This window comes from Episyrphus balteatus, chromosome 2 (genome assembly GCF_945859705.1).
Source record: "Episyrphus balteatus chromosome 2, idEpiBalt1.1, whole genome shotgun sequence".
NCBI lineage: Eukaryota > Metazoa > Arthropoda > Insecta > Diptera > Syrphidae > Episyrphus > Episyrphus balteatus.
The window spans coordinates 31,190,114-31,207,091 of record NC_079135.1 but is presented as its reverse complement, the minus strand read 5'-3'; the positions used below and the strand labels follow the sequence as shown (position 1 = coordinate 31,207,091).

Genomic DNA, 16,978 nt, shown 5'->3' with positions numbered 1-16,978 from the left:
TTGTATAAAACTTATTGTTTGTTAATGGCTCAATGAAGCGAGACTTATTACCCTTTAGAAATGAAGGTACCTACCTATATGTATATTAGGGTGGGTCAAAAACATCGAAAATTTTTTTTTTGATTTGGTACTTCGAAAAATCGATTGCTAGATCCCTCTAGAATATACACACCAAATATGAGCTCTTTATATTAATGGGAAGGTCCTCCGCTTTGCAATTTTCCATTTTTACATCAAGCTTCTACTAAAAAAAAATAATTTTTTTATTAATTGACTTTTTAGCAAATTTCTTTTCATATTCTTGTAGGAAATTGAACGCTCTACAAAAGAGGCCTTATACACTTTTTTCGTTTATCTAACCGTTGAATAGATATTTGAGGTCCAAAAATCGAGAAAATCTTTAAAAATTCGTTTTTTGTTCTTAATTTTGTAACAAATTGAAAAATTATAATGATCAAACGCGCAAGACATATTCTTGTTGAAAATTGATTGCTCCACAAAAAAAGTCTTATTAACTTTTTTCATTAATCTAACCATTCTAAAGATATTCGAGGTCAAAGTTAAAAAAAAATATAAAAACATTTTATATTTTTAAAAAATTTCTAATTCACTGAAACTTCATTATTTTCAAATTAGCAAGATATATTCTTGTAGGGGCTTAAACGTTCTACAAAAAATTCCTTGGAATGAAATTGATTGCTTTAACCGTTTAGAAGATATTCGTATCCAAACCAATGCTCACTGATTTCAATAGTTTTCTTATGACCCGTATGCATTGCGATTTGGATACGAATATCTTCTAAACGGTTAAAGCAATCAATTTCATTCCAAGGAATTTTTTGTAAAACGTTTAAGCCCCTACAAGAATATATCTTGCTAATTTGAAAATAATGAAGTTTCAGTGAATTAGAAATTTTTTAAAAATATAAAATGTTTTTATATTTTTTTTTAACTTTGACCTCGAATATCTTTAGAATGGTTAGATTAATGAAAAAAGTTAATAAGACTTTTTTTGTGGAGCAATCAATTTTCAACAAGAATATGTCTAGCGCGTTTGATCATTATAATTTTTCAATTTTGTACAAAATTAAGAACAAAAAACGAATTTTTAAAGATTTTCTCGATTTTTGGACCTCAAATATCTATTCAACGGTTAGATAAACGAAAAAAGTGTATAAGGCCTTTTTTGTAGAGCGTTCAATTTCCTACTAGAATATGAAAAGAAATTTGCTAAAAAGTCAATTAATAAAAAAATTATTTTTTTTTAGTAGAAGCTTGATGTAAAAATGGAAAATTGCAAAGCGGAGGACCTTCCTATTAATATAAAGAGCTCATATTTGGTGTGTATATTCTAGAGGGGTCTAGCAATCGATTTTTCGGAGTACCAAATCAAAAAAAAGAATTTCGATTTTTTTGACCCACCCTAATGTATATGTTTGCTTGTATGTTTATAGTAAAAAGGATGCTGTGATGGTAGAGACAGATGTCGATGTTAACATGCAGAACTGTCATTTGTTTACAAAGCCTTCGTACTATAAAATCAGTCTTCCATTAACAGGGCTTAAAAATGCATTTTTACAAGTTTTGCTAGATTTTTTTCAAAGTTATTTTGTAATAAATAGCATCTATTCAAATATTACATAAACGAATAATTTTTGATTCGAAGGGTCATAGAAGTCAAGTTTATTTTATGAGTGTTTAATTGCAAAATAGATTTTCCGAATGCAAAATTACTGATTTATGAATGTTCTTTTAAGCATTATTTGATTGAAACCAATTGGTATTAATACCTACCGACATTTTTAAGAAAAATTAAATACAAAAAATTAAATACAAAAAATGATATAATATTTAAGCAAAACTAAGTTTGGGTTTTTAATTTATTGTTAAAAAACATTTCCGAGTGACCTAACGCAAGCGACGGTTATTGTTAGAGTTTTAGAAAATTATTTATTATTTATTTTTAATTTTTATAATGTTAAAAAAATCGTCTGTTCTAAATTTGTCAGTTAATCTCATTATTCCAGTCAAAGCGTCGGAAAAAAGGGCCTAACCTTGCGCACAGAGGCACTGTCAGTTTTTATTTCATGGATCGATAGGGGTATATTCAAAAGGCTGAAACCCAATTTCTCACCACCTGATCATTCTTTTTAGCGGAGTTATTCACAAAAATGCCTTTTTTAGGGATATTTTACTTCTAAGCTTATATCTTTGCTCCAGTTTGTCGTAGAACAAAAAATAAACATACATACTCTTCCTTATAATATTTTCTATCGTTGTATGCAATTTCATTGTATTAAAGTGAGCTACTACAAAATGACAGCTAGTTTAAGTCAAATTCTAGTTGTTAAAAAACACATTTTCGTTTTTATTTAAAAAAAAGCTTATATTATGGTTAACATTTTTCTAACATATTTTGTAGCCCCTGCATTTTAAAGAAAAAATCAACTCTTTATCACCAAAGATGGCCGAGCAATTGATAAATGAACGCACGAAAAGCCGGTGCGAAACCACCCAAAAATATCGTTTTTTTTCGGAATAACTCGACTTCAGAATGTCCTACGGCAAAAACTAAAGCAATTAATTGTTCGTTACAATATTTTCTATCGATTTGGTGTATATAAACAAATACAAAATAAATAATATTAAGTCGAAATCGTTTTTTTGTTTATCAAACTCTTGCCTTATTATTTTGCAAACGGTGCAAGTATTGGCTAACAAAATAAAATACTATTGTAGTCCTTTAAATTATCTATAATTTAAAAAAAATTAGCTCTCAACGACCCACACGAGCCGGTATAAAAAAAAAATAAAATACAATTTCTTTAACATCTGTTACTATTTATTTGTATTTTTTCCTTTAATTTACTTACAAGCAAAATTGATTATTTTTCCATAAGTCAAACAAAATGATTTAAAAATTAACGTTGCAACTTTAAATTTAAATTAATTATTTGTGTGTGTGTGCATCTGTAATCGATTCCGTATCGAAATCGGTACTGATTTCAAACTAATAAATTGTCAAATTTAAAGTTGCAATATTGTTTCTCTGTCTGATAATTTTTTGACAAAACTTAAGTTCTTTTTCCTAAGAACGTTCATGTCTTGAAATAAATAAGAGAAGAAATTATAATAAATTAATTTTATGGCAAGATGTAGAGTTCAGAGATCAAAACCTTGAAAAAAGTATAAAATTGTAGTTGCCAGAAAAATGACGAAAATTGACTTCCTATTCAAATATCTCTAAATCTCAAGCGATTTTAATACCGAATTCTGTAATCATATCAGTGCACTCAGAAGTGTTCCATGTATCAAGTAGATGATAGTTTGTTACATATTTATATTTACTTATTTTGTAATTTTTCAACTCTCCTTTTCTCTACCCCTAGCACTGGTAAGCGGATGATGACTTTTCCTGTACTGGTTGTATAGTAGGGTGTGTCAAAATGCTAAAGTATGGAATTTTCAAATGTAATAGCTTTTAAAAGTTGCATTACTTATCAAAAATAAATCCTGCGTTTACAATTTTCATTTTAATTAATATCTTTGGCTCGCTCAAAATATAGGAAGAAATCGAAGAAATTTGAATTTTTAGAGATTTTTTAAATACATTTTTTTTTTAATTGCGCCGTTTGAATACAAAAACAAATATATGTATTAAATATATATCTTTATAAGAAAAAAAACTTTTGAGCTTATATTTGTGAATTGAACACTTAGTAAAGAAGCTGCGAAATAATATGCGAAGAAAAAAAAATAATTTTTTCATATAAAATCGTTTTTTTTTTTTCTAACAACTTCAACCGATTTGAGCGAGCCAAAGACGAACGATATTATAATTTTTTTTTTTACATATTATAAAACCTTAGACCCTAATAAAACTTTTGACCACTATTACATTGCAAAATTAGGGTATTTTTTTTCGGCCATACAAAAGTGACACACCCTATTGTATAGGTACGTCATTTAAAGTTTTCGGCTTTATTGATGCAGAAATACAGCTGTCGAAAATGTCTTGATTTTGTTCCTTTTCCTGTAAATAAAACTGAAGGAATTTTTACAAAAAAGTGTGGATCAACTATTACCTATTTATAAAAAAATGGTTTTGCTTTTCCAATATACAAATCGTTGAAAAAGCCCACTGAATTCTAACGTAATCTATTTCCCAACTCACTTAAGTGCCATCACGTCGCTACTTACATTTTTGTAAACACTTAATAGCAATTATTTACAACACCCAGTCTTGCATTTTTAATAAACTTACCTATAGTGTGATTTAGGTTTAGGGGCGCATTTAAAAACCTTCAGGTAGGTTAAGGTATATGTGATGTGCCCCTTCGGGTTCAAGAATCAATGCCCAATTTGCATTTGCACTCTATACTGCCAGAAACTGATGACTACCTATACCCGTTTCCAATCCTCGCCATATCATCAGGAATAACAACAAGAATAACACAACAACAAAAAAAAAAAAAAATACTAAACAAACACAAAATAAAAACTCGTTAATTATTAATTAGATGTAAATGTGGTGGAATTCATTCGCTTTTTAGCTCAGCTTAACCCACTGATGTATTTGTTGTATATGATTCGCCTAATAGGTTCTCACCCTGATTTGAATATATTCAAATTTTCTTTGTTGTGGTAGCCGTATAGCCATCATCGCCAACAAGCTACTCTTTTAAAACCTATAGGAAAGTCCATTCCAACAGTTACTGCCACTACTGCCACCGCCTGTTGCGTAAGGTCATCGCCACCGGGAATGCGTTGCCTCTTTTGCCGCTTAGGAATACCTCACCTCTCTGTGTTGGTGTATATCTCTTTTTTCCTTTAGCGAGGATCATCATCATCGTCATCATCATCATCATCGTAGTCATCGCGTACCACGTGGATTTTTGCATAAATTTTAACCGGGCACACACCGGGTCTGCGCTCGCTGGTCTGGTTATGGTCTTATGGTCGTATACCACAATTTGAGGCTCTTTTTTTGGATTTAATTATTCAAATTTGTTGTGTTGAAGTAACTTTTTTATTCCTGCTTCTCGTATTATTTTTTTTTTACTTTTTTTGTGATGGTAATTATGCCCAAGCCAAAGGCAAAGGATATGGCTATAGAAGTGGAAGAGGTAGTATTATAATAATAGAAGAGGAGATAATTCAGGAGCAGCGCAGCGTCGCGCTGCGCCGCCAACGAATTAATTTGTTCGAATATGGGTTTATGACGAATCTGGGTTACTTGGGTGAATCTCATTAGAGCCCAGAAAACTGCTGACTGACTGTGACTCTGACACTAGAGCGAAGGATGGAATATCTATAATGTTGTGACTTCTTGGTGCACGAGAGTATAATGACGATGCGACGCGACGGCAGCGGTATACGGCGACGAAGAGTTTAGTAGTAGGAATTTTTTTTTTCTTCACTCGCTGGGTCTGACTTCGATTAAGATGCCTGGCACGAGGCTTACTTGTTGCACATTTGAATAATTTGCATTTAAATTTAAAATAAAAAAAAAAAAACTATATAAGAGAAGAGTTTGTTTTGTTATTGTTTTTTGTTTTTTATTATTCTTCTTTTTTTTTGTTCTTTGAACATAAGTGTTTTGACGTTTAATCGGTTTTTATATATCTTTCTCATAAAAGAGTGCATCGAAATGAGAGATAAAGAAGATATCATCATCATTATCATTATCGTCATCGTCATTTTTTTATAATCATATCATTTGAGGATGTGTATAGAGTGTAATTGATGAATTGATTTTTTTGTTTGTTTCGATATTTAAATGAATTATTTATTAATTTTGAAGTTAAACAAATAAAAAAAAAGAGCAGGAAAACTTGTGTTATAATGAAGTCAAAATTGTTTTTTTATGTTATTTTTTTTTCTGTTGAGTATAAATTATATTTGAGTTGAAAATGAAAGTAAATTTGAACGTGGAAAATCAGAAACGGTTTTTGTTTTTTATTAGGTATACGATAAAATTTAACTGACTTTCATTTGAATATAATTATGGACGGATGTTATGATTGTTAATGAATTATATTGAGATAAATGGAGTATAAAATAATGGATCACGTTTGAAAAGCGACCTACACACTTCATTAACGGAATGTTTTAGATTTTATATTTATTGAAATTGAGGAAGGTTACAAGAATTTTAAGAATTTTGATGACACTTTTGAAGACAGTGCTTGCGGTTTTTGAAATTTAATGAACATTTATGAAACTTTTTCGTGTTTTTAATAATTTTTTATAAATTAAATAAATAAACAAAGTCGAACTTTTTTTTTTTTAAGATTTTTAAGGTTATCCGGAATAAAAGTTAAGTGCTCTAGACTCTGGAGTGTTTTAATAAAATGTATACATTGATAGTTCTATTTTTTTAAATCAATTTTTTACTTTTAATGTCATTAAGCAGCAATTCCAGGTAACCGAACAATCAAAAATTAATTTCTATTTTGTTGCATAAATAAAATACGTATATTTTAATAACTACTTAATATAAAATTTTAATATACGAACACTATTTACTTAACTACGAAGAGTTGCCTGAATGTAAAACACAATCACCTTCGATAATTTTCTTATATTTTGAGCTACATATTTGAGACGGACGATGTCTGAGCTAAAACCCAGTTTTAATCATATTTGCCTTATAAATATGACAATTACCTTAACTAATTTTATTCAAAATTCAAAATATATGAAAGAGTTGTTGTAAAAACTTGAATATGGACAAAACGACCCTATTTTTTAAATGACTTTGTTTAAAAGTAAATACATATTCTAAGTAATGAAGTGATACAAAATTTTGTTTTTTATAGTTTAAAAAAATGGGTAAATAAATAAAAGAAAATAATGTTTTGTTTTTTTGTTTTTAAGTGCAAATAGTAAGGACATTCAATCAAAAAAATTTAAATATTAAAATCAAACAAGCACTAAAATAAAAGTTAAATAAAATTTTGTAACTGATACATATATTGGACTCGTTTTGGTGGTATGTAAGGTATTTAATTTTATTTAATACATTCCTGTCAGTTTTTCTTTCATTGAATCACTTAAAAGTTAAAAAAAATAATCATTTTTAACCTTACGCTTTTGAGTACATCATTTGAGTACATCGAGGCTGTTTTAAAAATAATTTCAAAAATCTTAAACTTTTTTTTTTTTAAGTTTTCTATCATTAAAATGTGAAAAAATTTAAGAATTATCAAAAAGATCTAAAAAAAACAAAATATTATGTAAGTTTAATTTCCAATTCGTAAAGTAGGTTCTGATAAGGAGAATTAGAAATTAAGAAATTTATCAAACAATGCTGCAGCTACTAAGGAAACAAAAAAATTAATGAGATTCAGGGCTAGGAACACACATGTCACATGTGATTTTAGTCACGCGACTATTCAATCTGAAAAGAGACCAAAACGATTTCAATGACTTTGGGGACAATTTTCAATTTGCAATCTCGGGAAGCGTTTTAGTGTTCACAGACATTGAAATCCTTGTGATCCTGTCATTGGGATAACTGATAATTGTATCAAAACTGAAATAAATAATATTTTGTTATAAATACAATTTTAAATACTTAACCAAAATATTATTTATTTAGTTCATCGAAGATTTTTTTTTATTTTATCTTTATTATTATATTCTTACCATTGACTTTCAGTAGGTATAAAAAAGTTTGAACTTTACAATAAATTTGAAACTTTAAAAATTTGTATCCGTAGTTTACAGTGTTGAACTATTATGTTGCAGTAAACTAAGTTACAAGCATTAATCAAAATTGTATGATCAAATAGTATTAGATATAATATTAATGGAATTCAGGTGGGAGGCATATTTTTCACAAACAGTGTTCCATCTTTAAGTATGAGTAGGTACTTACAACGGCTCCAAAGGATAGCTTATTCATTTAAAACACAAACAAAAACAAAACAAAAACAACAAGATTATTTATAGTACGTTTTTATTTTTTAATCACAAAACATTAACAAAAGAAGATTTAAATTTATTAAATTTTCAAAATCAAAAAGAAGAACAATTTTTTTGTTTCTTTTTATTTGTTTTTGAAAAACTATTACTTACAAAATTGCTCAAACATAGTTTTACTCTTAGTAAAAAGATTAAAATACAATGATGAAAAATTTTTCAAGACAAAAAAAAAAAAAAAAAAAATTGACAAGCCACAAAATTAAATTATTTTTAAATATATAATATTTTTTGCCATTATTGTTTGTAATACTCGAACAAGAAAGAATTTAAATTTAATATAAATAATATTTAAACAAAATGATTAATAGATAGAAACTTCACAAATAAATTAGTTGATAAATAAATAAAATAAAAATAATAAGAAAAATAAATTAAAAAAGAGTTAAATACCTAAAATTTTACTTAATACCACATATTATACACACAAAGATCAGGAACATAATGAATAAATGATTAAGAATAACACAAATAATATTAAAATAAATTATTTAGCTCAAGATAAAATAAAAAAAAAAAAAAAACTAAACACAGTAAGGAAAAACACGAACAAAAATGTAGCAAATACAAAATTGAATTGGTTTTTAATCATAGATTAGATACATTAGTTGTGAGACCTATCTCAGTTTTTTTTTTTCAAGTAGGTACAATAAATTCACTAATTAAAAAAAAAAAACAAATCATTTTTTACTTCAATTTAAATTCAATTCTTATGAAAATTGTAAATGAAGACAAATAAATGTTATTAGTTTAATTTGTCAAAATGCAATATAAAATTTTTTGTTCACAATATCTTAGGTTGCTTTATTTTGAGTTGTTTAATTTTTAAAATTTGGTTGAAAAATTAGTTGGTACTAGGTCGTAGGTATCCAATCCACCTAGGTACTACACTTCTTCTTAAATTTCTTGAAAAAATTTGGGAACTTGAATTTTAATTTCAACAAGTGAAGTAGAAAATAATTCTAACAGTATTGTTAGATATTTCCAAAACTGTTGGTATTTTCTTTAAATAGGTTGGTATAAGTTACTTAGGGAAACTGTCCACAAAATATCTAACCTAAGCTGTGAAATAAAATTAAAATTTTTTTTATTTAAAACAAACGAATTGAATATTTATTATTTTCATTCAGTACATAAATGATAAAATAATATTTAAAAAAGCAATAGGAAGGTGTGTGTTTATTCTCGAACTTTTAGTTGAAATGAAAAAAAAAAAAAAAATAGGTATGTAGGTACATATATTTACGATATCAAGCTTAAAACACACACAAAATTTGTTTTTAAACTAACAACCTATTACCTATTTTTTTTTATTATGATGCCCTTATTTACAAACTTATTCTATTATTTAAAAATAAAAAGTTGAAAAATTAGGAAAAAAAATTAAATTTCTATTCAATATCAAAAGCACCTCATTAAACCAATTTTTCGGTCTACTAAAACTTCAGCACCCCAATTGCCCTTGTTCAAAGATGCATTCAAGAAACATGCTAAAGAATAAATCAAAATTCTATGTTAGATCTACATAATTTAATATTCATTATATTTCCTTAACCTATCCTAATAGAATATGAAAAAGTCAGGTATGGCTATGCACAATATTAATAAAAACATATAAATTCTGTATTCCCCCATCACATATTCTTTTTCCATTGCACATTTAAATATTAATTTTTTTTTCTTTCAATTTCTTTATTAAGAATTCCATCACTTTCACTTAAAAATTTATAAGCAGTTAAACTGTTGCATTTTGAATAGTAAAACAAAAATTATTATAATTTTTTGTATTTGATTAACCAAAACAAGACAAAAACGAAAAAAAAAAAAACAAAACTCCAGACAACAAAATCGAAACTGTGAAAACTCGGTACAAGTTTGAATAGGTTAGGTATTTTTTTGGGGGAAAATTCTTCTTCTTTCTTTGACTAACCAGTGTACTAGAAACTTGAATGTGTCGTCCAAAAAGGGTTTTCTAACGCTACCAGAAAACACTCTTTTTATTCCAATACAAAAACTCTCCTCAATGGAAATGGAAAATTCTTTCAAAAAAAGCTCCCCATACTTCACCACACTAGTGTGTGAAACAGTGATGGTAAAAAAAAGACACCACCCACCCACCACACTTTTATCTATTCTACCTGACGACGACGATGTGACAGAGAAAACCTAAAAGAGCACATCAACATGATGTGTCAAAATAATATGGTCTTTTAGTTGAAGTTCAACAAAGATGGAAGATGTCGAAGCCATTGACGACTACAGTGAAGTATAGAAATATTGTCCCCATCTCTCCCGTTGTGTGGCGTTGTTGTTGTTTGTTTGGTGTCCGTCCGGTCCGGTGAGAGCCTACCAAAGTGCGCAATAGCTAGCGCCGCTCCACAGTAAAAAAACAAAACGGGTGGAGCCTGATAACACACAACACACAGATACTCACCTTCCAGTGTCGAACGCCATTTAAAATAACTGTGTTCCTCTTACTCACCTTCCAGTCACCACACTGGAACGATATAGGCGTGCAATTCAAATTTATTGGTCACGTATCGACGACGTAAAATAGGCGGATGTCGTGTATAGTATCCATTGGAATGAACTTCATACAATCAGCTGTCCACATGGGTTGGGTAGAAGAAACATTTCAACACACACACACACATTTGCACCACCATTCACAATATAAACTCCTGTCATCTCTTTCCAACTCACCCCAATGGAAGTGTATGATATCAATTCATGTTCACTTCACCAAGGAACCAGTTCGTGACGAAACTCCACTACTCGCCATCTCACTCACTCTCTCACTCGTTCAAATAAGAATCTCATAGATACAAAATTTCTTGTGGCAATTGCGTTTCAGATACACACATACACAAACTACGGATGGAAAATCCCTTGGAACTCGTTGTGCTCAATAGTTGAATAATATCTTTAGTTGACTTCGATAGCTCAATGAGTTTGCACGTGAAAATTTTTAACTCTCTCTCTGTCAATTTGTCAATATTACCCACAATATAGTATCTAGATATACACAATAAAAAGATATTTTACATTTTTTTGCATACATTTTGTTTAAATCTTTTTGGTTTCTTCTCCACCCTATAATAACGCTCTCATTGTGTGTCTGTCTGAATGATCGATCGGATTTTGATGAAATTTTTAATTTATATCGAATTTGTATAAAGTGCGCCAAAACAAATAAAACGGATTGATCGTAACTACACACCTCCAACAAAAAAAGATACAAATTTTTGAAGAAGATACAAATCAATCCTCGTGTGAGAGATAGACTGTGAATGTGTGTGCATGGGCGGTGGTGATCCCCCAAAAGTGCTACCGAATTTATACAAATCTGTGCAACGACACAATTAGTTCTGTTTGTTTTGATAATTAATCATTCAAAAAAAAAAAAAAGAGTTGAAAAAAAACACCCACACCCTGTACTTGACGGTTATTATATTTTATTTTCAAATTTTCTCATATGAATACAAAACACGGATTAACTTAACGAAGAAAGGACTGGGACTTGATGTGTGTGCGCCTGTGATAAGAAGAAATTAAAAAAAAGCAAAGAAGATTTTTTCCGTCGGAACCCTTTCTACCTCAAAACATCATCACAGTTTTTTTTTATTTTTTAAATAAAATCTGCCAAAATAGTGAAATGTACAGAGCGGTATAAGCCCCCTCCACACTATCAAACCGCTAAATAAATTTAAGTTTTGTAAAAGAAACAAACAAAATCAAACAACATTTTTTTTGTGTTTCCGTGCGGAGGTTTTAAAATAAAATCGCAAACATCGACGGGGACAAGTGTCAGTTTTTTGGGCGAACGAGTTCCATTGAAGCTTTCAAAACGGTCGCCTCACGCTTCGAGTGGAATGAGAATAGGGATAGTAATATTCCTTTCGATAGAAACGCGGTCTTCAAAGTCGTTAAACTGAGCCCCAACTTGGAGCCCTACCCCGCCAGCGTGGAGGGCCTGAACAGCCCTAGAGCGGTGGGGATGGCCGCCAGTTATATGACACCGGTCAGCTCGGGTGATCTCGATATGGCGCTGGGTGGCGGCGGTGGTGGCGGCGGCGGTGGAGGAGGCGGTGGCGGTGGCTACCACACATCTTCACCGCGTAGTGCAACCGATGCCGGTGAAATGAAATACATGCAACATCATCATCCGCATCACCATGCTACGTCACACCAAGTGCCCTCTTCGCCGAGCCCAAATACCGTCGGCAGTGGAAATCCCTCTGGCCTCGGCCTGGGATCGACAAATCCCTGGACAGCGTTGCATCCAACAGATCCATGGGCTCTACAGACACATCATTCGCACCACCATCCGGCGGATGTGAAGCAAGAAATGTCGCATCTATCACAACAGTCACGGGTACAACAGGGTATGGCTTCGCCGCACGCATGGCATGCACCTGTGCATGCTGCGGCCCATTACGCACCGACTGGTGGTTCGCCGCTGCAATACCATCATGCCGCCATGAACGGAATGCTCCATCATCCTGCCCATCCGCACCATCAAGGTGTGGCGCCTCTGCATCATGCCCTCCGAGGAGCCGAATCGCCGCAGTTGCACATCCATCCACACCATCTGCAAGGTGACCGAGACGTTAGTGCCGGCGAAGAAGACACCCCAACATCTGACGACCTAGAAGCCTTTGCCAAACAGTTTAAGCAACGAAGAATAAAGCTTGGTTTTACACAGGCCGATGTGGGACTGGCATTAGGCACTTTATACGGTAACGTTTTCTCCCAGACAACGATATGCCGATTCGAGGCTCTACAATTAAGTTTCAAAAATATGTGCAAACTGAAACCACTGCTGCAGAAGTGGTTGGAAGAAGCTGATTCGACGACAGGGTCACCGACGAGCATAGATAAAATTGCCGCACAAGGACGCAAGCGAAAAAAACGCACTTCCATTGAAGTATCAGTTAAGGGCGCCCTCGAACAACACTTCCACAAACAACCAAAACCCTCGGCGCAGGAGATCACATCGCTGGCCGATTCCCTGCAACTTGAGAAGGAAGTCGTACGGGTATGGTTTTGTAATCGGCGACAAAAAGAGAAGCGAATGACGCCGCCCAATACTCTTGGCGGTGATATGATGGACGGCGGTATGCCACCGTCTCATATGCATGGCGGCGGCCATGGAGGCTATCATCCGCATCATGATATGCATGGAAGCCCCATGGGCACCCACAGTCATAGTCATAGTCCGCCAATGTTGAGCCCCCCACAGAACATGCAAAGCGGTGGAGGGCATCAGTTAACGGCCCACTAGCAATCAGAAATCCAGGAGTCCAACTCTGCTGCAGCTGCGACTACTCCTGCCTCTTTACACCAACAACAACAACAACAACAACATCAACAACAATTACAGCAGCAACAACAACAACATCAACAACAACAACAACAACAACACAATACATCGACGACACCATCATCATCCTCCGATGTGCTATCGCCCCAAAGCCCGCTCGGTTCAGGACATCACCTCAATAACAATAATAACAATAACAGTAGTAATAATAACAACAACAATAACAACAACAACAACGACAGTGATCTTTCATCTCAGGTGACGACGAACAACAACAACAAAACGAACGCATCGCTGGCGGCGGCCGCTGCGGCTGCCATGTACATAGACCCCATGCGATACCAGCACCACCAGCATCCCCACCTGAACCCTGCTCACCACCATCATCCGCATCTGTTTCATGGCGGCGGCGGCGGTGGCTCGAGCAGCGACCAACAACAACAGCACCTGCAACATCACCAACAACAATCGCCGGGCGGCAATAGTGGCAACGGCAGTGGCAGCTCCGGAGGCATGGGTGGCCTACAGCCGCCCTTATCCTCATCGCCAAACGCCACCTCTGTGCTAACCAGCGCTGCTAGTATGCAACACCTCAACCTGAATCCGCATGTGGTGCATCCGCACCATCAGCATCCCCAACATCATCACCACCATCACCAGCAGCAGCAGCAACAGCTCCACGCCAGGAGACTGTTCCACGAGTGGACCCTGCAATTCGGCGCCCCGCCGACCACGGTGCGGCACTTTAATTCCTTCACCGGCGAGTAGGGTGAATTTTTAAGCGTTCCCCGCTATCCAAGTGCCGCGCCTTACAGCTTTAGGTGGATCAACAGCACCTACAGGAAGCTACAATCTAAAATGAGCATTGTAACACAAGCTTAACTCAATGTTAGATACAAAATACTTATGAGTACTAAACGTACACCACCAAACACACACAAAACACACACAGTGTCTCGACGTGACGTGGAAGTGTGCGTGACGCGTGTGAAGCTCTAAGAGCTGAGCGTTAAATTTCCCCAAAACGATTTAATAACGCCGCGCGCTCGTCGCGCTTTCCCACACATAAACAAATTTAAAAAACCTCGAACTTCGATACGGAACTGAAAATCAAATTTAAATTATAAGTGATTAAACAAACAAAAAAAAAAAATTTAATATGTTATTATTTTTTAAATTAAATAATTTTTTTTATACATAAAAATTTTCGACGAATGATTTCGTAAAAAATATAAAATAAAATGTGTTGTAAAAAATTAAATACAATCGAGAGGGAAGGATCTTAAAAAAAAAGGATCAAGGTAATTGTAAAATCTATCTCTGTCTATAAATATTATTGTTTTTTTTGTGTTTAATTTAATTTCCTTATAAGACCTTCCCTCTACAAAAAACACACAAAAAATAGTTAGACAAAAATTAAAACACACATTATACCCAGTCACACATAAGAAAAACAAAAAATAATAATAAACAACACACCAGTTTAAGGGATAAACAAAAACACAAAAAAATTTAATTATTTTTATTAAAAAAAAAAAAATTATATATAAATCGATATATATGAGAAAATTGTTTTTATTTTTATCTTTATTAATCTTTTTTTTGTAAATAGTTACATAAGTCATTAGGATATTGTAGACTTATTATTATATTTAATATAAATATTTTAGTCATTAAGTTTTTTTTTTAGCTTATAAGGAATATTTAGGTACCTATATACATTTAAAAGAAAAAGAGACAAAAAAAAAACAACATCCCCTTTCTGCAAATAAGAAACAAAAAAAAAAAATCAAACACATATAATTATATATAGACAAAATTTAAAGAAATATATTTGTAAAAAGATTTAATTAACATCAAACACTTGTATAAAATTATTTAAAATTTTAATTTTATTATTATTTTTTTGTTCAAAAAAATATAAAACACAATCAAACACACACAGAAAAAAAACAAGAAAACAAATTCCCAGTTATATTTTGAAAAAAATTTAGTTTGAATATTTCAGTTTCTTTAAAATCATAAAGAAGTAAAAAAAAAAATTACAAAAAAATTAAAATTAATGCTTAAATAGACAAAAACAAAAAAAAAGTATATAGTTATTTTTTACTGTGTAATATTTTCTTTTTCCTTTTATACAAAAAAAAAAAAAAATGAAAAAAAAAAATAATTAAAAGGAAAAAGAAAACAAAAAAGAGAAAAGTAAATATTAAAAACAAAAAAAAAAAAAATAAAAAAATTTCGTGGTGTTAAACATTTGAGAAAAAAAAAAAAATACAAAATAAAAACCAATTAAATTGTGAATATTATACGATAAATGATAAAAAACAAAAAACAAACAAAAAAAAACTACCTAAAAGTAAATAAAAACAATATTTAAAAAAATATAAAAAAAATTATTGAAATCTTTTTATTTGAACGGAGGACACGGTTTTGAGATTGATATGGTTTGGGTTTCCATTTTTGTATGGAACTTTCTTCTTGCTCGGAGTTTTTTTTTTACAGATTCGGAAGTTCTCATTTTTTCACTAAGGCGACGAAAAATGTACGAAGTTGAAGTTGGTATTTTATTCGGAAACACGACAGTATGAATTTTTGAAAAACACGTAGTAATAGTTTTTGAACTAAGTATGATTCAAAAATGGTTGAGAAAGTTTTTAAGGTTGTCATCAAAAAAGAAGTTCATTTGAAAATAAGTTTAGTTTATATTTCGTAAGTTCTATTTCTAGACCGTGATTGAAATGTGATTAAGTGAAATATGAGTTAGATTATAAAAAGGTACTTATGGAAGAATATTAACTAATATTTAAAACACACTCCATATTTTGTTCAGCAGAATATTGAGATAAATACATATCTTTCCCTTAATTATTTTTCTCTAGTCATTGCGGAAAAAAACTTATCTTTAATAATTTAAAATAAAAAGTGCTTGCCAAAAGTAAGCTCATTTTTTTAAATTTTTTAAGAGATTTGTAGGTATTAATTTTTTGTCTGTAATAGACACTGGGTGATATGCATAGAAAAGTAGTACTTACTTAAAGTAAAAGGTGAAAGTAAATACTATAAATTCTAGTAAAAGGTAAAATTCATAGTATTTACTTAATTTCGTATTCATAAAAAAAAAGTACCTGCTAGCAGGCAAATACTTTAAGTAGATACTAAATTCATCCAAGTAAATACTAGAATTCACCTAAAAATGATAGTAAATACTTTTTATTAGATGATTGGTATTCGTTTCGAATTTAAGCCTGGTACGTATGCTGCTAAAGCGATACGAAAATTTTCTTACAAAAAAAGCACAACTAAATTGAAAGAAAAATTATTTTCAGCTTAGCCAACGAAATTCTTAGCTATGCCATTTGGAAAAATTAAAATCATTTGTCACTAGCATTTAATTGTCCAGGTCATTTTACTTGCTAAAAAAGAGTTTTTTTTACTTTGGAGACCTAGACAAAATTTTCGTTTAGCTTTAGCAGCGTACTAGGGCTTACAAATAAATTGTTCTGAAAGTTTTACCGTGGAATCCAATACAAATTTTTACTGTTTCTTAAATTTGAGTTTGTGATGTGAACATCTGTTCGTGCTTTTTTTGTGAGTCAAAAGTGAACTTAACAGCAGCATAAAAAAATTGAACTTGAGATAACAATCAGATATTACATGCGATAACTC

At 31.5% G+C, this 16,978-nt stretch overlaps 1 protein-coding gene across 1 annotated transcript; it reads left to right on the top strand.

Moving 5' to 3' along the window:
• The first annotated feature begins 10,900 nt into the window (after window positions 1-10,900).
• Window positions 10,901-15,430, top strand: LOC129910557 (POU domain protein CF1A). The gene is given in 1 exon segment (XM_055987983.1): window positions 10,901-15,430. A coding segment is annotated over 1 exon segment (2,094 nt). The 5' UTR covers window positions 10,901-11,983; the 3' UTR covers window positions 14,078-15,430.
• Window positions 15,431-16,978: the final 1,548 nt, after the last annotated feature.